Source organism: Monodelphis domestica, chromosome 2, assembly GCF_027887165.1.
Source record: "Monodelphis domestica isolate mMonDom1 chromosome 2, mMonDom1.pri, whole genome shotgun sequence".
Taxonomy (NCBI): Eukaryota; Metazoa; Chordata; class Mammalia; order Didelphimorphia; family Didelphidae; genus Monodelphis; species Monodelphis domestica.
In genome coordinates this window covers 526046357-526071861 of record NC_077228.1, presented here as the reverse complement: position 1 = coordinate 526071861, position 25505 = coordinate 526046357, and the positions used below count along the sequence as shown (strand labels likewise).

At 43.5% G+C, this 25505-nt stretch overlaps 1 protein-coding gene across 1 annotated transcript in view; it reads right to left on the bottom strand.

Moving 5' to 3' along the window:
• Positions 1-25505, bottom strand: part of GPC1 (glypican 1) — a 158692-nt gene that overhangs the window by 57900 nt on the left and 75287 nt on the right. The window contains exon 2 of the mRNA XM_001377888.4: positions 3029-3187. Coding sequence (XP_001377925.1) covers positions 3029-3187 — 159 coding nt within the window. The remainder of the gene's footprint in view (positions 1-3028; positions 3188-25505) is intronic.

Sequence of the window (25505 nt, the reverse complement as noted above, 5' to 3'; positions counted from 1 at the left end):
GACACAAAAGCAGTGTTTTAGGAAAATTAATAATTAATCTGGAGGTGGAATCCAGGCTCCTACTACCATTACTGCTTTTTCTAAAACCCATCAGAGCATATTATCAGAAGGCACTTTGAAGAGTATCTAGCCATGGGACCATAGATTTTGAGATAGAAGGTACCTCAGAGATCACCTACTCTAACTCTCTCATTTTAGCAGTAAGGAAATTGAGACTCAGAGAAGTTAACAAGATCACTGGACCTGGAGTCAGGAAGACCTCAGTTCAAATCCAGCCTATTAGTCATGTGACCCCGGGGAAGTCATTTACCAACTATCTATCTCCGTTTTCTCATCACATTCTCATAATATTTCAAGGAAAAATAACTTTAATTTTTTCTGACAATAATTATGGCCAAAGGAAGCAAGCTGTGCTGGTGGGAAGAGAATTGCTCTGGAATACACAAGTTCTGTCCTATCTCCACTGTTCATTGTGTAACCTCTAGACAAGTCTATGAGTCACTCTGTGCCTCAATTTCTCCATTTGTGATACATGGAACAAATCTTACATTTTCAAATCTTGCCTCCTTGTACTGATGCTGCTTATTGGAGCATCATTATTGGAAAGTCCAGAATCAATGAGATGCTTTAGTCTATACTTTACTCTCATCTCCCCCAACTGCTGCCAAAGCAACAAGGAATTCAACACAACCTACCTCCTCTCCACTACCCCTAGTTCCCAACTCATGAGGAGAGATGTGGCCCTGAGCTAAAGAATGCATTAAATACAGGAACAATTCCAGGTGAGCACCAGCCCTCTACACCCTGAGGCCCCCATCTGTCACCATTCATTTCCACCCAGAGCCCAAAGTCAGCTCTGACAGCTCCCTGGCCCATTTCTCCCAGGCCTTGAGCTCCAGGGAACAGATCAAAGGCTCCATCCCTGTGGGCAGCTGGGCAGAGCTGCCTCCTTTGTGCAAAGGGCTCCACCCAGGGTGTGTCTGCAGAAAGGCAATTCATCTCAGACAGAAAGAGAGAGAGAGACAGAGACAGAGAGAGATAAGGAGGGGGAGGGAGAGAAAGAGAGAAGAGAGACAGACAGACAGACAGAGACAGAGACAGAGACAGAGAGAGACAGAGAGAGAGAGAGACAGAGAGACAGAGAGAGACAGAGAGAGACAGAGAGAGAAGGAGGGAGGGAGGGACGGAGGGAAGGTGGAAGGGAGGGAGGGGCAGGCTTCAGTTAGCTTTTGAGTCTTCTCTCCTTCCATCCCCAAGAGAAGCTTACTCTGTTTCTCTGCCTTCACACAAGACCAAGCAAATCTGATGCCCTATTGTGCCTAACTGTGCCTGGCTCATAGTCAGTGCCTAATTAGTGTTTATTGATTGATTGATGATACTGTGCTGTCAAGGTGTGATGACATCAAACCCAGGAACACTTCAGAGCCTCATGGACTAGAGATCTATACCTATTCATGTATTACAGGACCAGAGATTTCCATGGAAAGGACTTTATAGGCCAACTTAATAATTTTACAGAGGAGGAAACTGAGGACCAGAGAGCTTAATTAAGTTCATAGGATCAAATATCTGGAGCTTTAAGGGAACTCAGAGACCATCTATTTCAACCTCCTTTTAATGATGCAGAAACTGAGACTTGGGAAGTATATAGTGACTTGCTCTAGATCACACACAGTATCAGAACTTTAAGGGATCTTAGGGACCACTGAGTCTAATATCTAATATCCAGAGGAAAGAAAGGCCTGGGGTGGGTTAAGTTTATAGGGACTATTGATCTAAGGCTGGAAGGAACTTTAGGAGCCATTTAGTCCAAACCCATCATTTATAAAAGAGAAAAAACTACAAGGTGGGTGACTTAGATTTGAACTCAGGTCCCAAAGCTCCAAGTTCTGTGCTCTTTCCATTAAAGTGAGCTCCCCAACTTTATATATTCAAGACTCCTCTGAAAGCCCTAACATGGTGGTCCTCAACCTCTGAGCTACAGATAACTCCAGGGGGTGGAAGAAGGGATGAGCTACTAGTAGGGGGCCGAAGATCCAGACATCTAATTTCTGAAAGCTGCCAAATAGCCCCAGCTATCTCATTAAATGACTCAGTATAATAAATAAGTAAACGTCCAAGGCTGAATAAAGAATGTCTCATGCATACCTGGATTCCTATTTATCAAACATATGTAGATGCTGCTATGATTAATAAAACATAAATTCAGTTAAAAGCCTTGCTGAATTTACAGTAGCTTTGTATCACCCTTGATTTTTCCAATACGACCACTATTGCCATGCTGAGATTTGTGAAATGTTTTGACATGAAAATGGGTCCACACGATCATCTCCATCATCTCCATGCAATCGCTATTGGGAGGAGAGGAGGAGTTGGGAGTGGGGTAACTTCTTAGGACTCTTGGATTTAGAGCTGGACAGGACTGGGGTTGGGAGGCCATGTAGTCGAACTCCCTCACTGTATAGATGGCCAGAACAGAGGCCAAGAGAGTTTGAGTCCCTTGCTCAAGGTCACACGGGTAAAAAATGGCAGAAGAGGGATCTGAATCTGGATTTAATGCTCTTTCCACACTATGATTGTCCAACATATCACAAGAATCAAGTGGCCTGTCACCACTGTAACCAGGCGTAGAGTGGGCAGTGCCCCCTTGTCATCTCCTCACCCCACCATTTTTATTTTTCAAAATAATTCAAAAAATTTTATTCATGTGCTTTTTGCATATTGGTACGGCCCCAAGTTACAGAGTCTGAAATCTCCTCATTTGATCTTCCATCATTCAATGGAAGATCCTATTAGGTTAGATTCCATCACTGGATCTTCATTTGTTTGGGTGATGCATTTCCGAAAGGGAAAGCATCCAGTCATTTTTGTACCAATCCATCTCAAACATCCTGCATGAGCTCAGCTCTGTGAGGAGCTAGGCACAGCCCAAGAAGGAGCCTGAGGCTAGGTGCCTAGGCTGGATGGAGACCAGTGGCTTGGGCTTCCCAATGGCGAGGAGGCAGGGTGGGTAGCTGTGGTCACTTACCATCAAAATTGCGGAGCTGAGTGCTAAGCATCACTTGTACCGAGCGGCTGGTCTCCCTGAGGGCCCCCTCTAACTCACTGCGACTCCGATTGGCAAAGTTCTCCTCCATCTCACTGGTGCAGCAGGTGTAACCCTGTGGGCAGATCCTCAGGTGCTCACCTGGCAAAAGGGAAGACAGAAGTTAGCAGGGCATGAATGGCTGGAGGACCCATGGGTGCAGTGGGAGAGATGGTGTGTGGACAGGTCCCTGAATGGCCATCTACAAGGGTAGGCACAGGAGTGATTGAGGATGGGGTGGCCTCATGGCAAAGGTGAGCCGGAGAAGGGGCTGTGAAGATCAGGACTGCAGGGAGAGACATAAGACCAGTGTGACAAACATAACAACATAAGACCGACACTAGAAAGGAGGAGCCGAGGGCAATTGGGCTTGGCCTCAGGGTCTAATGTCCCAGAGAAGAGGCAAGGGTTGGAGGAAAAGAGGCTGCTGTGGGTTGATATGAGTAGCTGAGAAATGACAGTCATCAGAAGAGTCAACCAATCCACAAACATCTATTAGGTACCTCCTATGTGCCAGACACTGTGCTAGGCACTAGAGACAGAGACAACATAGTTTATGACCTCAAAGAGTCTACTCTATTCCATTGGTGGAGACCATATATACAATAGTGGGCAATATGGGCAAAGGTCCAGTGGAAGGAAATGGAGGGTCATGGATGAAAAACAAACAGGTCAGTATGGCTGAACCATGGAGTGAATTGAGAATAATGCATAAGACAAGAACGATATTAAGACATCTGGTTAAAGAAGACTTGAACTACCAAAAGGAGAGGGAAGTAGGAGGCACAGGAACCCCAAGGCTTTAATGTGGTCTAGAATAACAATCTCTGAGCCCCAAATTCTAAATTTCCTCATACTGTTCCTACTGATCCTTCCTGGCTGTGAAGAATGTGAGTTCTCAAGAGCTCTTTAGCTCTCTTGGGGAAATGACCAGCCTACTCGGCAATGAATCCTTGATGCTTACCCCCAGGGTGACATGAACCACTGGCCTAAAACTTGCCAGCCCCAGTAGGCCAAGGATCAATGACATCATCAGGGAGGGTTTGGAATCAATGAGCTCCCTATGGGGACTTGTGCAGAGGGAAGGCTCCATCCTGGCCTTCTTCTTTCACACTCCCTCTCCCATGATTTCAGTGTCTCCCATGGGTTCAATTATCACCTCGATGCAGATGACTCTCACATCCCAGGAACACAGGGTCATAAAAACTGGAGCTGGAAGAGATCTGAGGGGCCACTGATTCCAACCCCCTCATATTACATATCTGACAGCCCTAATCTCTTCCCTGAGTGCCAGTCTTCCACCTCCAATTAACTTCTGGGTAGGGCTTTAACCTGCAAGTTCTAAAAGCACAAAGGACTCAAAATGGTGAGATTGGAACTCATTGTCTTCCTCATTAAACTCACTCGCTTTTCCTTCAAATTTCTCTTTTTCTGATCATAATGCCTCCATCCTCCTATTCAAACAAGTCTGAAACTGCAAATTCTTTCTTCTTTCTGCCTCCCCCCCCCCCCAAAAGGTTGGCCCAATCCTGTTGGTTCTACGTGCATAAATTCTCACATACTTGGCCCTTCTTGCCCTCATATGGCTGCCATCTTGTTCAGGTCCTCATCAACCCTGCTCTTGGGCTGTTGTATTTGTCCTCCTACTGTATAGTGTAAGCATATGGCCAATTTAATTGTATTCAACAAACCTGCTCTCCCTCTGCAAGGCCAAGATGATTAACGTGGGGTCTGTGAACTTATTTTGAAAAATATTTTGATAATTATACTTCTAAGTAATTGATTTCCTCAGTAATCGCCACATATTTTGGTTGGGTCTGACTTTTTGTGTCCTTTGTTTAAGGGTGTTCTCAGCAAAGATATTAGAGTGGTTTGCCATTTCCTTCTCCAGCTCATTTTATAGATGAGAGGCAAATGGAGTAAGTGACTTGCCCAGGGTCTCCTAGCTAGTAAATGTCTGAGGCTGGTTTTGAACTCTTTCTGATTCCATGTTCAGCACTCCATGCACCATGGCGCCACCTATTTTATTTTATGTATTTAAAAATGTGTATTGGTATCCGACTTGTTTTGCACTTAATGAATACCTATAGACTCCTTTTTGAAGTTATTTGGCTACTGAGTGAAGGCCAGATTGAAGATCAGAGAGACTGAGCACAGGTAACACCATTTCCCAGCTCAAAAACTTTCCACAGCTCTCTATTGCCTATAGGAAAGAATTTGAACTCAACCTGGCATTCAGAGACTTTTTATTTTACTCCCTATTCACACACTCTACCTTCTTAGTGAATTGAGCCCTTGGCCTGGAGTCAGGAAGAGCTGAGTTCAGATCTGACCCCAGACATATATTGACTCGGTGATCCTGTTTGCTTTCGTTTCCTCATCTAGAAAATGAGCCAGAGAAGGAAATGGCAAACCACTCCAGTAGCTGCCAAGGAAACCTCAAATGGGGTCATGAAGAGTTGGACGTGGCTGAAAAACAACAAAGAACAACCTTCCAGAAAAACTGGAGTCCTGGCAGTTCTCTGAATTCAACATGTTGACTCTTGTCTCTGGGCACTCCTGAAGGCTGTCCTTGCAAAGTGAACCCAAACATTCCTCAGCTCTGCCTTTCAGGATACTTTCCAGTCTGAATAAACAAATATTTATTAACCACCTGCATTAAGCACTGGAGATACAAAGGCAAAAGGCAGTCCCTGCCTTCAAGGAGTTTATAATCCAACAGTGAGAACCGACATACAAACCAATATAGACAAAGCACAGTAATAAGTAAGCGTTTGTTGGATTAAAGTGAGTTTGTGAGTCCAACTATAATGCCATCAAGACTGACAAGTATGAGGAAGCCAAAGCAATATGCAAAGAGCTTCATGGGATGGCTGATGAGGAAACAGAAGAACCCAACCCAACCCAACCCAACCCAACAACTTTGTTTACATAAGAGGAATGGACAACTGGAGAATGTCTATAGCTCCTTGGAGGAAGAGATGGGAAAGCTACAGATCATGGGTTGAAATGTGTTCATTAAATGGTAAATAGTTGCTAAACAAGTTTAATTGGACTGATGGACTAAAGAGCTAGAAGGGCATGTAGTTCACCCTTTTCGTTTTTAGAGAAGACAAACAGACCCCAAGGACGCCCTTCAGAACTGATCATGGATTAAGAGCTAGAAGGGGCTTCAGAGAGGATCTGGTCTAACTCCTTCATTTTACAGTTGAAGAAACTGAGGCCTGTGGAGCAAAGTCAATTGTCCACGGTCGAGGGAGAGTAAGTGGTTGAGTGGGGATTTGAACTCCAGACCTCTGACTTAAATTCATCTTGTCCAATGGCATATAGATAGTAACAGAAGGTATCTTGGAGACAATTTAATGGGTATGTAGGTGGTCCAGTGGATAAAGTGCTAAACTTGGAGTCAAGAAGACTTATATTCTCAAGTTCAAACTTGGCCTCAGATACTTGCTAGCTGTGCAACCCTGGACAAGTCACTTTACTCTGTTTGACTCAGTTTCTTCATCTGCAAAATGAGCTGGAGAAAGAAATCACAAAACCACTTTGCCAAGAACATGCCAAATGGGGTCACAAAGAGTTGGATATGACTGACCAAATATATATATTATATAATAATATAATAAATATATATAATGTATATTCTATATATATGTAAAATGTTATGGGGCAGCTAGTGGCATAGTACATAGAGTACCAGGCTTGGAATAAGGAAGACTCATCTTCATGAGCTTGAATCCAGCCAAACACCTATGAGCTGTGTGACCCAGTTTGCCTCAGTTTCCTCATCAGTTAAAATAAGCCGAAGAAGGAAAGAGCAAACCATCCCAATATCTTTGCCAAGAAAACTCCAGATGGAGTCGCCAGGAGCTAGACCCAACTGAAACAACTCAACAACAACAAGAAACAATTGATCCTAATTCTCTTTGCACTATATCATGCTGTCTCTTTAGATGTCTTAGTTGCACACAAATAGTGCTGATATACGATATTAATTTGAATTCACCATTTAAATAAAATGAAAATAATAAATTATTATATAATAAATATATAAAAATAATAAAGATAAAATAAAGCTAAATTAAACTCACCATTTACAAAACAATTTTTTAAAGGAAAAATGAGAAAGTACTAAGCATTATTCTCGTGCCAAGATAACTGTGTTGGGGGGGGGGTCTGAGCATCAAGTCAGCCTAGACCCCATTTGCCATCTTTGGCTCTTTCCCCTCCTCCTCCCAGGCTGGACCCCACCCACACAGGCTTCTGGGTAGCAGCTGTTCATCAGAGAACCATGATGAACGACCTGCCATGTGCATTCTCTTTTTACCCCGGGCAATGGAACCACCTAACTGGTCGGTTGGCTAATTACAGAGGTCCCTGTGTTGGCCACTGGCACAACATCCCACGGGCCACCGGCACCCAGACCCCAAGATCCAAACCACATCTGAGATTCACTTCCCCCGTCTCCAGGGGCCCCTGGTTGTCAAGAAGGATCAAGAGCCAGGGAACATGTAATAAGTGGGCCGGTGTGGAGGCTTAGTCAGTCTTTCCATCATTAACTCTCATTGAAGGGAACACAGAGCTGGGGGAGGCCCTTTAAGCTGAGCCTTAAAGAAGCATTTCAGGCTGCCATTTGGCATGATCAGCTCTTAGTGGTAGTTAATTTATTTTTTAAATATTAATTTTATTTTATTGGTTAATTAAGAAAATTTTTTCATAGTTACATGATTCATGTTCTTTCCCTCCCTTTGGTAGTTATTTTAATAGCAAAAACATGAAAATGTAAAGCAGGACAGAAGACTGGCAGCTGTGGAGGTTGTTCGGATCCTGGTCATTCCACTTGGCCCCACCGTGCTGCCCTGATGGAAGGAAAGCCCCCCAAAGGCACATCCATGGTGACCACCCCAAGACCACAGCCATGGAGGGTAGTAGAGGAGGGGAGGGAAATTCCTGGGTCTAAGATTCCTCATCTAGAAGAGGAGAAAGTTGGCTTATCATGTCCCTTCTAGTGCTAAGACCATGATGCTCTTCTATGTTGCCTGGACCCTATATTATCCTTTATTGCTCACATAGACCAGATTCAAAATCTATAATCCTATGAAATGTGATTCGACCTGTAGCAAGGATCATCGAGTCAGAGATGCAGAGCTGAAGGGACTTAAGGGACAACCGAGTCCAACTGCCTCATTTTACAGATGAGTAAACTGAGGCCCTGTGACAGAGCTTTGGTAGGTGATAAAACATTGTGTTACAGGCTAGAAGCAATATGGTTCCCAATGGTGCTGGCTGCCCGGACTAGGAGTTAACAACTTAACAGCAGGGCCTTGGGATTGAAGTGATCACAGATAGGGTCTTGGCCATGATCAACAATGACCAGGACCTGGGAATTGATCCCAAATAGCTCTGCTATTTGCTTACATGAATAAGGTAGCAAAAAGGTAGCAAGGCCAAAGAAATCTCTTCCCTCCTGGGCTTGTGGTAGAATGGAGAAACCAAAACTTTGGGTAATCACAGCTTTCATTTCTCTGAAATCCCATCTCCTGTGAAATGGGTTCAGTAAGCCATGCACTGGCTACCTTTTAGGGTCTGTTGTGAAGACCCAAGGAGGTACTGGCCTGCTTTGAAATTCTCTGAAACAATCCTGGAGATAGAGAGAAGAATAAATGGGACATGTCCCTTGTTTTGGCATAACTTGCCATTGAGGAGGGGCATTGGGGGAATAAGACATGGATACATCCAACCATGATACCCAAAAGAAGGAGGCAGCAATGGACCAAACCAAAGGTTGGGAGAGCCAAGAGGAGGCCAGACCACTACTGGCTAGGCATCAGGGGATGGGGCAGGAGTAAAGGAATTAGGACGTTGCCATCTATATCAGGCTTAATACACATCTGTCGGTGGGCTCATGGACCAGGCATAATGGATGCTCATGTATGGCCAAGTTTTGGAAAAATGTGTCCTTTACAATAACACAAACGTTGTGGCCTCTCCCCACCCCTTCCCATTTTGCATGTGAGGAAACCAAGTCATGGGAAAAGTTCAGTGTCTTGTCTATGGTTACACAGCTCAGTATCCAGGCTTCTCAGGCTTGGACAGGAACTCAAAGGTCCATTGGTCCAACCTGTACCTGAACTAGATGCCCTCCCAAGCCCAAGTACAACATGCACAGGGGGTGAGTGGAAATCCTTCCCAGGTTCTCAGATCTAGAGCTAGAAGGGACCTCAGAGAACATCTAGTCCATTGCCCTCATGTTACATATGGGTAAACTGAGGTCAAATGACTATGTTGGGGAAAACAATGATGAACTCCTGGGGAAGTAGCACAGTGCCTCTCACAGATGTGTGGGCCTGAGCCATACCATACCTGTTATAGCACCTTATGTTTTATAAAGTACTTTCCCCACAATCTCTGTCAGATTGAAAGGGCAAATAGGATTGTACCCATTTTACAGAATCTAGCTGTGTGGCTAGTCTAAGATCTCACAGATAGGAATCAGAGGTGCCAGAACTCAAGTTTGGGTGAAAACCAGCCACAGGGGATATCCATGATACCCCATTTGTCCAATTTACTATAGAAGCAGGTTGATGGAGTTATTCCAGTAGGCCTGGGGTCTCCTTGATGCCCTCCTTCTCCTATCACATCACAGGGGCAAACAGATTCTGGGCATCAGAGACCAGAGGAGCAGAGCCAGATTGGTAGGAGGGTGAAGGGCTGCTGGAGGGAACACCGTGGGTCCTTCTTTAGAGATGAAAAACAGTCAAGTCACAAAAGTCAAAACTAACAATAGGACCTGAAGGGACACACTGGGAAATCCACTATTTGCATAAACAAAGGACAATTTGCAAATTAATCAATATTCATGTAAGCAAATAACAGAACTTGGGGACCTGGGAGAGGAGGGAGGCTACCTACCTCTGCCTAATTAGACAAGAAACAAATAGCTTCCAAAGGAAAAGAACCAAGGGATAAATTCTCCCTATACACAAAATTGGCAATACCATTCTTTATAAGCCAATAGATGGCAAATCCCTGTATAACAAACTCCAAATGATCCCTGAGAATACAACAATAAATCTATCTTAGAATTAGAACCTAATCACAGAAAGCACTGGTCCTCGGTCATGACATTGACCCACAAAAGTTAAGATTACTTAAAGTACTTACTTAAGGTACTTAGATTAAGAAAATCATTCCCCCAAGCATAGGATGGAAGGATCAGGGTGCTCCTAGTTTAACAGTAGTCTCTGTGAAAAAGTCCTGGGGTTTCTAGTGGACCACAAGATTGAAGTACTGACAGTGTGATTTGGGGGTCACCAAGTCTAAGAGTCCAGACCACAGAACAGGATAGTTCCATTATCCTCTGCCCTGGCCAGACCCCATCTAGTACAGTTTGCCCTGTTCTTTGTTCTTCAATAGCTTCAGTTATGCCCAACTCTTTGTGACTTCATCTGGAGTTTTCTTGGCAGAGATATTGGAGTGGTTGACCATTTCCTTCTCAAGCTCATTTGACAGATGAAGAAACAGAGGCCAACAGGGTGAAGTGACTTGTTCAGGGTCAGACAGTTAGTCAGTGTCTGAGGTCGGATTTGAACTTGGGAAGATTCCCAACTCCTGCGCTGGTGTTCTATCCACTGTGCCACCTCGCTGCCCCTGGTTCAGTTCTACATGACATGTTTTGAGAATCATTACTGAACGAGAGTATAACTTCCTGTGGAAGTCTGGGCAAAGCATTTACCCTGAACCTCAGTTTCTTCATCTGTAAAATGACAGTTCATTGAGCTGGAAATGATCCTAAAGGCTTTGAGTCCAAGCCCTCCATTTTATTTTATTTATTTGTTTCAACCCCTTCATTTATTTATTTTTATTTTTAAAACCTTTACCTTCTGTCTTAGAAAAAGAACTTTGTAGTGGTTCCAAGGCAGAAGAGCAATAAGGGCTAGGTAAGTGAATTGTCCAGGGTCACCCAGCTAGGAAGTGTCTGAGGCCAGAATTGAACCCAGGACCTCCAGTCACCGAGACTAGTTATCCCCTAACTCAATCCCTTCATTAAAAAAATAAATGAGTTTGAGCTTCAATATATGAAGAGACAGTCCCAAGGTCTTATAGGCAGGAAAGGGTCTTTGATTGGTTTACAGGATTAGACCTAGAGCCATTTGACCCCTCTGTGCCTCAGTTTCCCCATTTATAAATGAGGCACTGGCTAGACGGCCTCTGAGGTCCCTTCTAGCTCTACATTTGGAATTTCATGGTAGACAACTCGCCAAGGCAGGAAGATCAGGGGCAGCCTGGCTTGTGTGGCGGTTTCTCAACAACCTAGGAGAATTCAGACTCTTGATGCCTTGCCCTTGCTTAGCCTGTGACCACAGAGCTGGAGCTGGCTGCTCCTTTGCTTTGGGGGGAGAGACTGAACTCCCTTCTTCCTTTCCAGCTCACTGGGATTCCAATCCTAAAGCAGGAAAATATCCCCCCAAACAGATGGTCTATAAAATCAAAGCAAACATCCCCGTGGGCTAATGAGCGAAATGTGCACAGTGTGAGCCTGCACCATTTTAACACATTCCCCTTTTAGATTTCTGTGCTTCTTGGACTGGACTTTGGTTTAATTAGTACAGGGAATTCTCATGCAGGAAATGCCCTCTACTAGTGCAGATGGGCACCTGCTCTGCTGGTTCTAGTCTCGAAGAGATTTCTCCAGAGGCAGCTGGTGGCACAATAGACAGAGTACTGAGCCTAGAGACAGGCAGACCTGAGTTCAAATCTGGCTGCAGATACTTCCTAGCTCTGTGACACAGGATAAGTCACTCTGTTTACTTTTGTTTCTTACTCTGTAAAAATGGGGATAATACTAGCACTCACTCCTGGGGTTGTTGCAAGGATTGAATAAGATAAGTACTTATAAAAGCCTGGCATGGAGAAAGTACATGTTGAATGTGGGCATTTCCTGCAGGCAGAACAGGGCTGCATGGCAGGACTTTAGGGGTCCTGGGGTGGCCCTACTGATGTTGGAAATTTTAAGGTTTAGATCTTAAGCTACAGATTTTGATCCCTTTTAGAATACCAATTCCTTAAGGCAGGTTACCTGACCTTGGTGCCTTCTTTCAGATGGCGAGGAATCTAGGTGGTAAAGTAGATAGGCTCAGGAAGACCTGAGGTCAAATTCAACCTCAGACACTTAGTAGCTTTGTGACCCCAAGAAAGTCATCTATCTGCCTTAGTTTGCTCATGTATAAAATGGGTATAATAATAGCACCTACTGGGGGAAGCTGAGTGGCACAGTGGATTGAGAGTCAGGCCTAGAGACGGGAGGTCCTAGGTTCAAATCTGACCTCAGATACTTCCCAGCTGTGTGACCCTGGGCAAGTCACTTGACTCCCATTGCCTAGCCCTTACCACTCTTCTGCCTTGGAGCTAATACACAGCATTGACTCCAAGATGGAAGGTAAGGGTTTAAAAAAAAAATAATAGCACCTACTTCCCAAGGTTGTTGTGATGACCAAATGTGATAATATTTGTAAAGTGCTATTCAAACTTTAAAGCACTATGCAGATGCTAGCTCTTATTATTGTAATGTTTGTTACTGTTTCTTTAAACCCTTACCTTTTAGCATCAATTCTATGACAAAATGGTGGCAAAGACTAGGCAATCAGAGTTAAGTGACTAGCCCAGGGTCATACAACTAGGAATTGTCTGAAGTCAAATTTGAATTCAGGACCTCTTGTCTCTCTATTCACCAATTCACTCAGCTGACCCTGTTGTAGTTATTAATGTTATTCTTGATATAGAACCAGAAACAGCCAAGGTGACCGATGGGTATATAAAATATAGGAGCAAGAGCCCTGTTCCAGCTGGAGTGGGTCTCCTGATCTGACTCATTCAGGATCAGATCAGTGTATTCCTGGGTTTCCTGAGGGATTTTCTTACCTGAGGCTGCCCCAGCTCCTAAGGTTTTCTCCTGACTATAAAGGCAGTTGAGCTGCCATGTATTTATTGTAGCTATTCAGGTTAGTCAGAGTAGAGCTGTCCAGGTCCTGATTAGATACCGCATGCACAGTCATCCCCCAAAGCCAGGACAAAAGGAATGCAGGGCAGCTGCGTCACAGGCTGGCATCCATCCTTACTGAATCCTTTATTTGGGTATCAATAAATTATAACTGGGCAAGTTTCCTGAGAGAGTGAGCTGTGTTCTCTTCCTCAAATCCCAAACGGACTACTACATCCCCAGAGTAAGCTCATTCTAAGCTGCGCCAGCCACCGACACTGCCACTGGCCAAACAGATTGATGGAGGATTTGGAGGCAAATTTTTATAGAACAAAGTAGGAGGGAGTCCAAGAGTGCTGAGAAGAGGAAGAGGGGCAGAAAACTCAATCAATCTACACACATCTATTAAGTGCCCGTTAACCTGCTGTGTGACCTTGCCCTGGCATTTCTCTTGCCTGCCCTCCCTCCTGCCCTTTCTCTTCTCTTCTCTCCCTCCCTCTCTCCCTCCCTCCCTTCCTTCCTCCCACCCTTCCTTCCTTCCTTCCTTCCTTCCTTCCTTCCTTCCTTCCTTCCTTCCTTCCTTCCTTCCTTCAGGCCTTCTGTCCTTCCTTCCTCCCACCCTTCCTCCCTTCCTCCCTTCCTTCCTCCCTTCCTTCCTTCCTTCCTTCCTTCCTTCCTTCCTTCCTTCCTTCCTTCCTTCCTTCCTTCCTTCCTTCCTTCCTTCCTTCCTTCCTTCCTTCCTTCCCCATCCCCTCTCTTTTCTCTTTATCTTCTGTCTTTCGCATTGATTCTAAGACAGGAGAGCTGTAAAGGCTAGGCAATTGGGATCAAGTGACATGCCCAAAGGTCACACAACTAGGAAGTGTCTGAATCTAGATTTGAACCCAGATCTTCCCAGCTCCATCTCCTTTGTGCTACCTAGCTGCTACTTGGTTGCCTCTTTTCTATAGTGAGGGGGCCGTCCCACCTTTCCAAGGGAGGTGGGAGATGACAGGTACAGAATTTACTTATATTGTGCCTATATTTTCAGATCTTATCACTATGTCTGATGGTTTTATTTATTTTTTCTCTATTATAAGGGAAGGATCATGAGGGAGCAGTCTGGGTAGTGGAACATCTCAAAATGACTGTGATGTAAAAACACAGAAGGAATCAGTGAAGTGGCAACTTAATACATGACATGCAAAGCAAAATAAAAGGAGGTAAACTAGAGAGTCTCACAGGCTCCTTCCAGTCCTGATGTTCTTGGATAGACTCTGAGTGAGGCCAACACTTTTGTAAAGAAGAGATTTATAGGATCCTAGAATCAAGGTTTTAGGGATAGAAGGGACCTTGGAGTCAGTCCAAACTCCTCCTCTGCAAGATGAGTAAAGTGAGTGACTTACCCAAGGCTACACAGCTAGCATCAGAGGTGGGGTTTGAACCCAGGTCTCTCTGGTTCCAACTCTGATGCTGTGGTTTTGGGCCATCCACATCACTAGGCTGTGACTCTATGCCCTCCATAAATCTCACAGACTGGGAAGAAAGCAAATCCCTTCCCCCCAATCCAGAGTACTATGATCAGCCTAGAGATGAGCCTGTCTGATGCCCAGAAGTGGGCCTGCCTTGAGGATTAATGAGTGTTGTTTCTGATTTCAGAGCAAAGCTGGGATGTGTGGGCGTGTTCCACAGAAGAACAACACTATTTTGGTCCCTAATAACAGGCTAATTCTGCTCCTGACTGGTGGGGTTTCTGAGCATTAAGGAATAGACTGATAATTATTTTCCATATGGATTCTGCCTCCTTCTCTACATGACAGAGACCACCCACTGCACCCATCCCTGACCCCAACTAGAGATGGCTTGAAAGAATCAGACATTCTCTGCTCAGACATCTCCCAGTTCTTTTAAGTTGGATACACAAGCAAATGCTTTTTGGTTTGGGTTCCCTCCCTTTCTAAGAATGCCTTAACATAGTGTGGGTACATAGTAGGAGCTTAACAAATGTTTATTGATCAACTGAACCCCCTCCCCCTGTGCCCTCAGATGCAATCAGATTCAGTAAAGATTCATTCAACACCCATTATATGTTATGAAACATTTTGGATATGATCCCAATGTCATCATTTCATGATGAGAAAAGGGAGATTAAATAATTTATCCCCCACAGGTGGGAATCATCAGAAGTAGGATTTGAACCCATGACTTGACTAGGGAGCCACACTAGTGTGTTAAATGTATTGTTTTTACTCAAGGGATTCCTTCACATCTGCCTATCTTGAGTTTGAATCCCAATGAATCCAACATATGCACGGGAGAGAGAAAGCTTAGACTTGTACACACACATATTTTTTGGTCTAAAATTATATTTTCAATAGGATAGGGAACTTTCAATATGGACAATACCTCCAGAGATGCAGACATGTAACTGGCCTGCAACTTATAGTCTTAGAAAGTTACTTGGTGCAGCAAGAGATTAAACAATTAGCTTATGCTCACGTAGCTAGTATGTGTCAAAGAGAGACTGGGGAGGCTGAGCCAATATAATAAAAACAACAATACTACCTAAATTCATTGACTTATTCAGGACCAAACCAAACCACCAAAAGATTACTTTATAGAATTAGAAAAAAACAACAATGAAATTTCCCTGGAGGAAAAAAAAGGTCATGAATCTCAAGGGAAATAGTGTCAGAGACAGGGGCCATCTACCACTAGGCTATATTGTTTTTCTCTTATGTGTGTATATTATATATATATATATATTTATATATATATATATAAATATATATATATATATATAATATGTTTGCTTCTATCTATTTTTGCCCAAGCAGTGATTTCATAGGTATAGAGAACTCTGGGAAAATTTCTTAGCGCTGGCTCTATAATTATAGGTAATTTTTGTCCTTGTCCTGCCATCCAATCTTTTATATTTGGCAGTCATTCAATAAATGTTGACTGAACTAGTCAATCAAAATGTTTGTTGACTAGGGATTAAGCCTGGAGTGAGCATCCTCTGAGGTCTCCCTCTGCTCTCCTCTTCATTCAAATAAGCCTTCCTGCCTGACTCCTTACTCTAAGTCTTGGTGAAGAGGCTTCCCGCCCAGATGTTTCTATCAGGACCCCAAGCCTTGCCCCAGAAATAGGTTAGTGGCCTTTGAGCATTTAAGGAGTTGATAATCCTTTGAGTGGGAAAAATGAGGGGCAGGTTTGCTCAGTAGAAAGAATATTGAGCTTGCAGAGGACCAGACTTAATTTTCCACCTCAGCAGCTTACTCTCTGTGTGACCTAGGACAAATGGCTTAATTTCCCTGGACCTCAGTTTCCTTGGCTGTAAAATAAGGGATGTGGCCTCCTTAAAGATCTCTTCCAGTTCGAAGATCCCATGACCTCTCTGAGGCTCAGTTTCCTCATCTATAAAAAAAAAGCAGGTTGGGTTATATGGCCTTTGAGGTCCCTAGCTGGATGAACTTCTGTATGTAATTATCTCTAAGTATAACTGGGATGTCTTCAGGTTCCATAGGACTCTCAGATCACTGTGTTTTTCTGGTACTAGGATTCCAGCAATGTCACATCAGGGTGACCTTTCCCAACTGTATCAGGTCTCTGAGGAGGAAAGAAGTAATGACACATTTGTGGCACGAGGCCACAAATATTGCCAAGGGATCTTTTTAAAGTCTTCTTTCTCCCAGGGAGAGGAATCCTAGGTTTCAAGGCAGGTGTTTAGGTCCAAAGATATGACTGCAGAAAAGGCCAGTGTCCTCGTCACAAATATGCATGTGTGTTTGGTGGAGGTGGTGGTCAGGGGGAAGGAGACAGGATGGGAAAATGAAAGGATTTCTCTTGTTTATAGCAATCACTAGGCTGCCTACTATGTGAATGATGGAGGAATTAATCCTTTCATGGGGAATAAGCAACAACATTTATTAAGGGTCTAGTAGGTGACTTCATTCATTCATCCATCCATCCATCCATCCATCCATCCATCCATCCATCCATCCATCCATCCATCCATACATTCATCCATCCATCCATCCATCCATTCATGTCAATCAATTAATATGCCTTTACTAAGTTGCCCACTATGTGCCAGGGACTACAATAGGCAGTGAAAGTATAAATCCAAAAGTGAGACAGTGTCTCCTTCAGAGAGCGGATGTTCTGGGTGGGAGATATAACAGGATCAGAGATATATTAAGATATAGGCTAAATGGAAAATAAATCTGTGGTGGTGGGGTGTGTGTGAGTGTGTATGTATGCACAGTAGGTAGGATGCTGAGGCTGCCATCAAGAAGACTCATCTTCTTAAGTTCAAATCTGGACACGTGTTAACTGTGTGACCCTGGCCAAATCACTTTACTCCTTTGCCTCAATTTCCCCATGTGTAAAATGAACTGAAGAAGGAAAGGGCAAATCACTCCAGTATAGTATCCTTGCCAAGACAAGCCCAAATGGGAGCATGAAGAGTCAGACAGGACTGGAATGACTGATCAATGATCACAAAGCATGTAGACCCCGCACTCAGAAATGGGGGATTAGGAAAGGCTTGGCTTCTTAAAGGAAGTACCATTTGAACTGAGCCCTGATGGGAACAAGGGGTTCCTTTTTTTCATAGCAAATAGACTGTTCGCCTTCCAGAGGCCCTTATCAGCAAATACAGTCTGTGTAGCAAAAATTAACAGTGAGCTCAGGGTGATAATGATGCGTCTGCTTCACTCAAGAGCCCAGGAGTGCAGAGAACCTTTTTAGCAACTAGAATAAAAATATCATCTCCCCAAGGAGCACCTGCATTAATTATAAACCTAAGCAGGTTTTCTGCAACACCTGCCATGCTTCATTTCGTCATGATGGTGACTCATGGGCACCTTTCCTTGAAAGTGTCACCCACTCGAGGGTCTCATGTGCTGCTGACCTCATCCCTCCCACCTTGGGACTACCCTTGGTAGCTTCCTGAGTTGCCTATGATCATAGGATCATAGATATAAATTGGAAAGGGACCTCAGTGGCCATCTCATCCAGCACTGCCATTGTCTTGAAGAAGAAACTGAGATGCAGAGAAGACTAGTGACTTACCTAAGGTCACATAGGTAGTAAGTTTACAGGATGCTGTATCTAGAGCTGGAAGTGACTCAAGAGGTTACTGAGTCTACTCCCAACCCCCATTTTATGGAGAAAGAAACCGAGGCTTGAGTTACTTGACTTGCCCAAGGTCATAGCATTATTATCTGAGTCAGGATTTGAACCTAGTCCTGTGATTCCCAAACCAATGTTACTTCTACTGTACTATGGTGCTTCTATTAGTGGTACCTTTGTCACTAAATTACTAGATGACTTTGGGCAAGGTAGTACCTTTCTCTAGGACCCATGGACTTCACCACTCACTAATGAGTTGATTTTACTCTTTGAGCCTTCTCTATCACTCCTGGGATTAGTAAAGAGAACACTCAATTTGGAGTCAGAAGATCTGGGTTCAAATCCTTTCCATATTTCCATAGTAACCATATAATCAGATTTAAAATAGACCAAAAATCTGCTCTTTAACATCTCCAACTAGTGATCATTTAGACCTTCCAGTGAAGATCCCCACAAAGGGAAAATCTGCTCCCCCTGAGGTAGCCCATTCCTCAGCTCTATATTGTAGTACATTGGAAGAAGCTCCTTCTGAGGTCAGAGGACAAGGGTTCAAATCATACCTCTGCCCCTTTTACCATCAATGAGGTTAGACTACATTGCTCTCTGTTGTTGTGTAGTCATTTCAGTCATGTCTGACTCTTTGTGACCCCATGTGGGGTTTTCTTGGCAAAGACACCGGAGTGGTTTGCCATTTATGTCTCCAGTTCATTTGACAGATGAGGAAACTAAGGCAAACAGAGTTAAGTGACTTTCCCAGGGTCACATAGCTAGTAAGAATCTAAGGTCAGATTTGAACTCATGAAGATGAGTCTTTCTGACTCCAGGCCAGGCACTCTATTCAATGAGCCACCTAAGGGCCCCAGACATTTGATACACAATACTACACACTCTGAAAATTTAGCACCTACTGAATATTTAGCAAGATATAACATCAGAGGCCTGTCATTCATAAACAATGACAAATACACATACTACAAACACAAAACTCAATGTTACCTCAAGAATTCAACCAATAAATATCTTGACCCTAGACTGTGTCAGAGACTGAAGTGCAACCCCCAACCATCTGGATGTGACATTGTTCTCTAAGAATGATTTTTCAGTAGATGTCACCATCCCAATGACTCATCATCTCCAAGGCACATCAAACAATACAGAAGGCTAGGGGGCAGCTGGGTGGCTCAGTAGATTGAAAGCCAGGTCTAGTGATGGGAGATCCTAGGTTCAAATGTAGCCTCAGACACTTCTTAGCTATATGACCCTGGGCAAGTCACTTAACCCCCATTTTTTAGCCCTTACTGCTCTTCTGTCTTGGACCCAATGCACAGTATTGATTCTAAGGCAGAAGATAAGGGTTAAAAAACTACAGAAGGCCAGATGAGATCCAAATCATATGGGAAACAGGATGAGGATCACCTCTTCTTTATTTTTCTGCCTGCCCCTGGAGCTATACTGAGGATACTTTGGATGAGCCTATTGGTCCCTGAGAAGAGAGAACATCTTGGGCTTTGTATCTGGACCCTAAGCACCTAGCACTGTGTCTGTCACCTTTGCTTTCTATACACCTTGATTGATGGACTCAGCCAACTATAAAATCAAGTTATTTTATCCAGCCCTTCGGTAGTTCATAGAATATTCAATAGAAAAGAATAATAGCATCATAGGGGCTTGTTCCAGGATGAGCTCTATCTAAACTTCATCAGACAAAGTGAGAAGATAATGATAATAATGGTGAAAATTTATATATCACATCAATTCTACATTCATCTACCTACTAGACGCCAGGCACTGGGGACACAAAACCAAAGATGCATCAGTCTCTGCTCTCAAGGAGCTCTTATTCTACTAGCACGCATAATATTTTCCATACATCATATCTTTTGATAAGCACTTAATTTGGGAAGAAATCACAGCCATTATGTCTGGAGCCACATTTATGCTATAGAGAATTCCTCTGGCTAAAATGGCTCCATGACATTCAGTCTCGGTCAGCCATGAAAGATCAAACAACTTGAATTCTGTATAGGCTTATGGAAGCGATGAAGGGCAATGGAAATCAGGATGATGGGGTGGAATGGGGGTGGGGAGTGGGGAGAAGGTGTTGGATGAGGAGGAATGGGCTCTATTTTAAGGGAAGGCTACCTGTTCACTCTGGGACATGACCTTCATAGACTAGCATGGAAGTCAAGTGGAAATTGGGGGAGAGGGGAGAGAGGGGGTAAGGAAACAGATGGGGGAGAAAGAGAAGGCCCCAGTTTTCCAGAGAATGGGCAAATTACAAGGTAACTAGTGAGATCCATCACCCACATGGGCTGACTCACTGGCAGGGGAGGGAACTGCCCCCAATCTCCTAACAATCTGAGGAGAGCCAAAGGCTGACAATGGGAATTTTAAAGAAAAAGGAATGTAGCATAAAAGTAAAAAACAAACAAAACTGTTGGGAGAGTCTTTGGCTTTCAGTCAAGTCTCCAAAGAAAAGAGGCAGGAAGTGAATACATAGTCAGTCCATCAGAGATTACACACACATAGAAAAACATAGATTAGATACTACCACCCATTAAAGCAAACCAAAAACGGCTCATAACAATTTTTAAAAATTGGACCTGTCACTTTTATTCTGATTGGGTTGAGTGCATTAAACCAGCCGTGGCATTGGTCTCATCTTCAAGTCCAAAGAATCTCTTAATGTCTGGTCCTCATCCAAAGGTTTTCTTGCATACAAGTGAAGCTGAATAGACCAAAATTTCTCTGTTGTAAATAGAGAGGCTCAAGTTCTGATCATGGAGAGTCATCTGGGTTCAGATATAGGACACCATAACTAGGTGACTGATTGCTCCCTAGCCCTGTACTAGGAGGTATGATGGAGAGGAGCTGGGCCTCCCAAAACATTCTCTGCAATGAATATGCGGGGGTGGGGGGAGGGAGGGAGGGATGGAGGGAGAGGGAGAGGGAGAAGGAGAGGGAGAGAGAGAGAGAGAGAGAGAGAGAGAGAGAGAGAGAGAGAGAGAGAGAGAGAGAGAGAGAGAGAGAGAGAGAGAGAGAGAGAGAGAGAGAGTTGGGTGTCCTTTGTGAGAGTACGAGCTTCTTCTTTCTCTCCCTCCCTTCATCTCTCCTTTCTCTATGGTTCCATGATAGTAGATGAGGCTGTCAACAGAGAGGGGAAAATAGAGAACAGAAGAGAGTCAGGGACAGAAGCTAATGTTAATTGGACAGGGACAAGAAAGGTCCTGCAGGATGCTCATGGGATGAGAGAAACTCACTTATCTACAGCACAGGTCAAATCATAGTGAGGAGAGGGAAGAGCACTGGGAAATAGAAGACTAGTAATTGAAATAAAAGGTTTTGAATGCCAAAGTGAAAAGTTTGGTCTTGGTATCGTAGTTACTTGAGAACCATTATAGGCTCCTGAATGCATGATGTAGATTGAAATTCTTGCTCTGATGCTTATTTTCTGGGTGACCCTGGGCGAGTCACCTAACCTTGAGCCTATTTAGTGGGGGTTGGACCAGATGATCAGAGGTTCCCTCTAGAAGGTTAAACAACTTGCTAACAGGTAGCTGGGATTTGAACTCAAGTCTTTTGACTCCAGAGCCAATGATCTTTCTCCTCTGAACCAAGCTTCTCACCCTTAAATGTGACTAAATAGATTGAGAACTAGAAGGTATCTTTGAGACCATTTAACCTAATCCCAATTTTTTTTTTTACCTTTTTCCTTTCCTAATCTCCATACTCTCAACACACCCATGTGCACAAAGGTGATGAAGGATTTAAGTAGAACAACCATTCTTAGGCTAAACTTCTAAAAATAACCCTTTCATCAATCTCCTAGCCTAGTACTTCCAAAGGTTCTTGAGTACTAACAAAGTCCATTTTACTGATGGGAAAACTAAGACTTGGTAGCACAAAGTGACTTGCCCAAGGTCACAGGACCAAGATCGGCTCTCAGGTCCTTTAGCTCCCAAACTAAAATTCCTTCCAATGCCCCATGGTGTTTGTTGATTGATGGATCTCAACCAAGTCAATATTGTATGGTACATTAGAGCTAGAGTTTGCAGAAAACAATTTAAGAGAAAGTGTGGAGGTGTTTTGCTGTCTTGCTGTCTCCTTGAAAGCGTCAATAGAAACATCTATGTTCATCAACAAAGAGAAGGAGGAAGAATACTCTTTCTTTGGATCCCAGAATTTCTACTTTGTTATTGGGAAATAAACTGTGAAACTGGCCCAAACTTAGTTGGCTCCTGCGTGAAGACCATTCTCGGATTCATGTGCCATCTTCCTGTCGGCCTGCTGGTCCATCACAGAATGGCCAACCATTCAACATCACCTGGACTCAGAGAAAACCCTTAGGGAGGTTATATGATGATCCAGCTTTGAAAACAAACACGGCCTTCAGGAAAACACAATGGCACTTTCTTTAATTTTACAACATGTGCTGGGGAGAAGATAAAAAAAAAATTAAGGTGTGGGTGATTGATGGTCTGCTTGATGTCCAAGAGAACCCCCTAATCGTTAGCATCGAGCAAAGGGAAAAGGAATGTACAAAAGGTCTTTGGTGAAACATTTCCAGTAGCTCTCACAGTCCAGGATGGAAGCTGGCTGGCTTTTAATCTAGACAGGTGCCCCTGAGGCAAATGATGTCCTACTTTCACAGAGACTGGAAGCCCCAAGGCCACTTGTCAAAGTCACTCTGGTCATGGGCTGGCTGAGTGAAGAGTAGGGAGGGGTCTCTATCAAAAGACTCTCACTAAAACTGGTTTGACCACTCGCTCCCCATTGGTGCCCCCTGTTGTTGGGTGGAGCTATGTCTATGTTGGCTTGTTATAGAACTCCCACACAGCTGGTCCCCCATGGCATGCCATCCTCAGGGTGCCATTTAAATATGATTTAGTGGAATGTGTAGTACTAAAGTGGGACCTGTGGGAATTACCAGGTCTCTTCTCTCCTCCCCATTCCCCAGTGAGTTGGGGGAGTGAGGAAAACAAGGACTTTCTTGAACCCGCAAGAAGAGGTCAGCTGAGTTTGCTGTGGAGTGAGGAATTCTCTCTGGATTCTTAGCCTAAAATCACAACACCTAAAAGCTACCGGTGGGAAGGAGGACAAAGATCAATTAAGGGTCTTTCTGAGTAGCTGAAGGGTCCTCCCATGGAAAGCATGGCTTCTTTTTCTAGTTTTTAAGTAGCATCAATGGTTTTCAAGGCCCTTTTTACACACACTACCTGAAAGAGCCTTTTCATTGGTCCCCAGCCTCTGGTGGCCTCTCCCCTCCAAACCCATCTCCCACATGGCTGTCAAAGTAATTTTCCTAAAGTGAGTCTGATTCTCCCATTCCCTGCTCAGTAAACACTAATGGCTCCCCATGACCACGAAGGTCCAATACAAATCCCATGGCTTGGACATGGGACTCTTCACAACTCGGCTCCAACCCCTAACCCTTTCAGCTAAATTGGCCTTCTCTCTCTCTTTGTTAGTGAATGAAATTCATCTCCTGCCTCTGGGCTCTTGCACTGTCTCTCCCTTATGTCTGGAAAGTATTCCTTCCTCACCTGCACCGCTTGGAATATGTTCAAACTCAGATCAGTCGGAACCTACTACAGGAAGCCTTCTCTGGTTTCTTCAGGGGTTAATGCCTTCCCCAATGGTTTTGGATGTGTGTGTACATATATGTAGTTTATATACAAGCACATGTGCACAGAATAGTATTTTTGTGACTGTAAACATGTATTTTGCATGATTGCATTTGCATGCATACCCATGTATTTATACTCACATATTTATACATGTAAGTATATGTATACAAGGCATACTGCACATACTATATTTTAAACACACACATACACATATATACCACACATACATGTGTGCCCACCATGTATATTTATGCACATGTGTACAAGCATATATATGTTATGCACAACATACATATACATGCAGTTGTATATGTGCACAATGTATAGTTTGCACTGTATACCTATGTATTTATGTGCATGCACATGTGTATACATATATTCAGTAGAGTATAACTATACATGCATGTGTATTTCTACAGTGTATATGTGTATACACAGGTATAGTTATACACTGTATAAGTGTAATACATATATTTGTACACTATGCATATATACATGTATATTTAGTGCTTACATATACATATGTTTAATACATACAGTGTATGTACATACACATATATTTACATACATGTATATGTCCACACAATCTTTGTACAAATTTATGTGTACACGTATACATGTTTCACATCCCATGCATGTGTGTGCCTCTTTTTATAGATGTATAACACATTTATATGGGTGTACACACAAGCACATTTATACTTTTTTGTACACCACACTCATGCATATGTGTACATGTTTGTATACATATATGTAAGATGTGTATGTATACATGCCAGCTCTTCTGAAGGAAGCTGCTTGAAGGCAGGAACTTTAAATTTTTGTCTCTGAATCTCTAGTATTGAGCACCACAATAAGCACACAGTAGGTGCTTAAATGTTTGTTTATTGATTGCAGTGTCTTTAGAGCTCAGGGAGGCAGAGTTATTGGGAATCTCAGGATCAATAAAGATTTGCCCAAGGTCAGAGGTAGACCAGCTTTCCCTTGACTCAAAGACCCTCCTTCTTTCTATTCCTCCATCCTGGCTCTCTTGGAATGCCTGAAGCTCAAGCTGAAAGCTGGTCTACAACTTGGGAGTTATTAGCAGAGAAAGGGTAGATAGAGTCTAAGAAGAACATTTGGTACTGGACCTTGGGCACAGGCTGCTCCAAGAACAAACATACCCTTCCTCACATGACCCTTGGGAGCTTGGAATTCATTTTGTGGGAATTCTGCATACAGCACAAAAGGGAAAGCCTTCAGAGCCCCCTTGGACCTTGGCTGTGTGATCCTGGGCAAGTTTTGTAAACCTCTCAGTTCCCCCGAGGCAAATCTCCAAGAGAAAGTGCAGACTTGTTTTATTAGTAGAGGAAGATCCATCTGGGGGTTCTCTATACCAGTGGTGTCAAACTCAGATAGAAATCGGGGCTCTTAAAGCATCCATAAGGATTCCTGCAGCCTGCATTCTGACTTTAGAAAACCATACACGTGAGTGTGTGTATGTATAAAATGTTTTACCAACACATTAAAATCAGCCAGGAAATACATATTAATCTGGTTTGGGCTATACTCTACCCACTGGCTGCATATTTGACAGCTTTGCTCTGTATCTAGGAAATTACAGCAGTCATTTTTCCTATCTGTAGATGCATTTAATGTCCTTGGGTAATTATTTGCTTCTGGTTATTCTGGATACATTCATATACATGCCTCTTGTCTC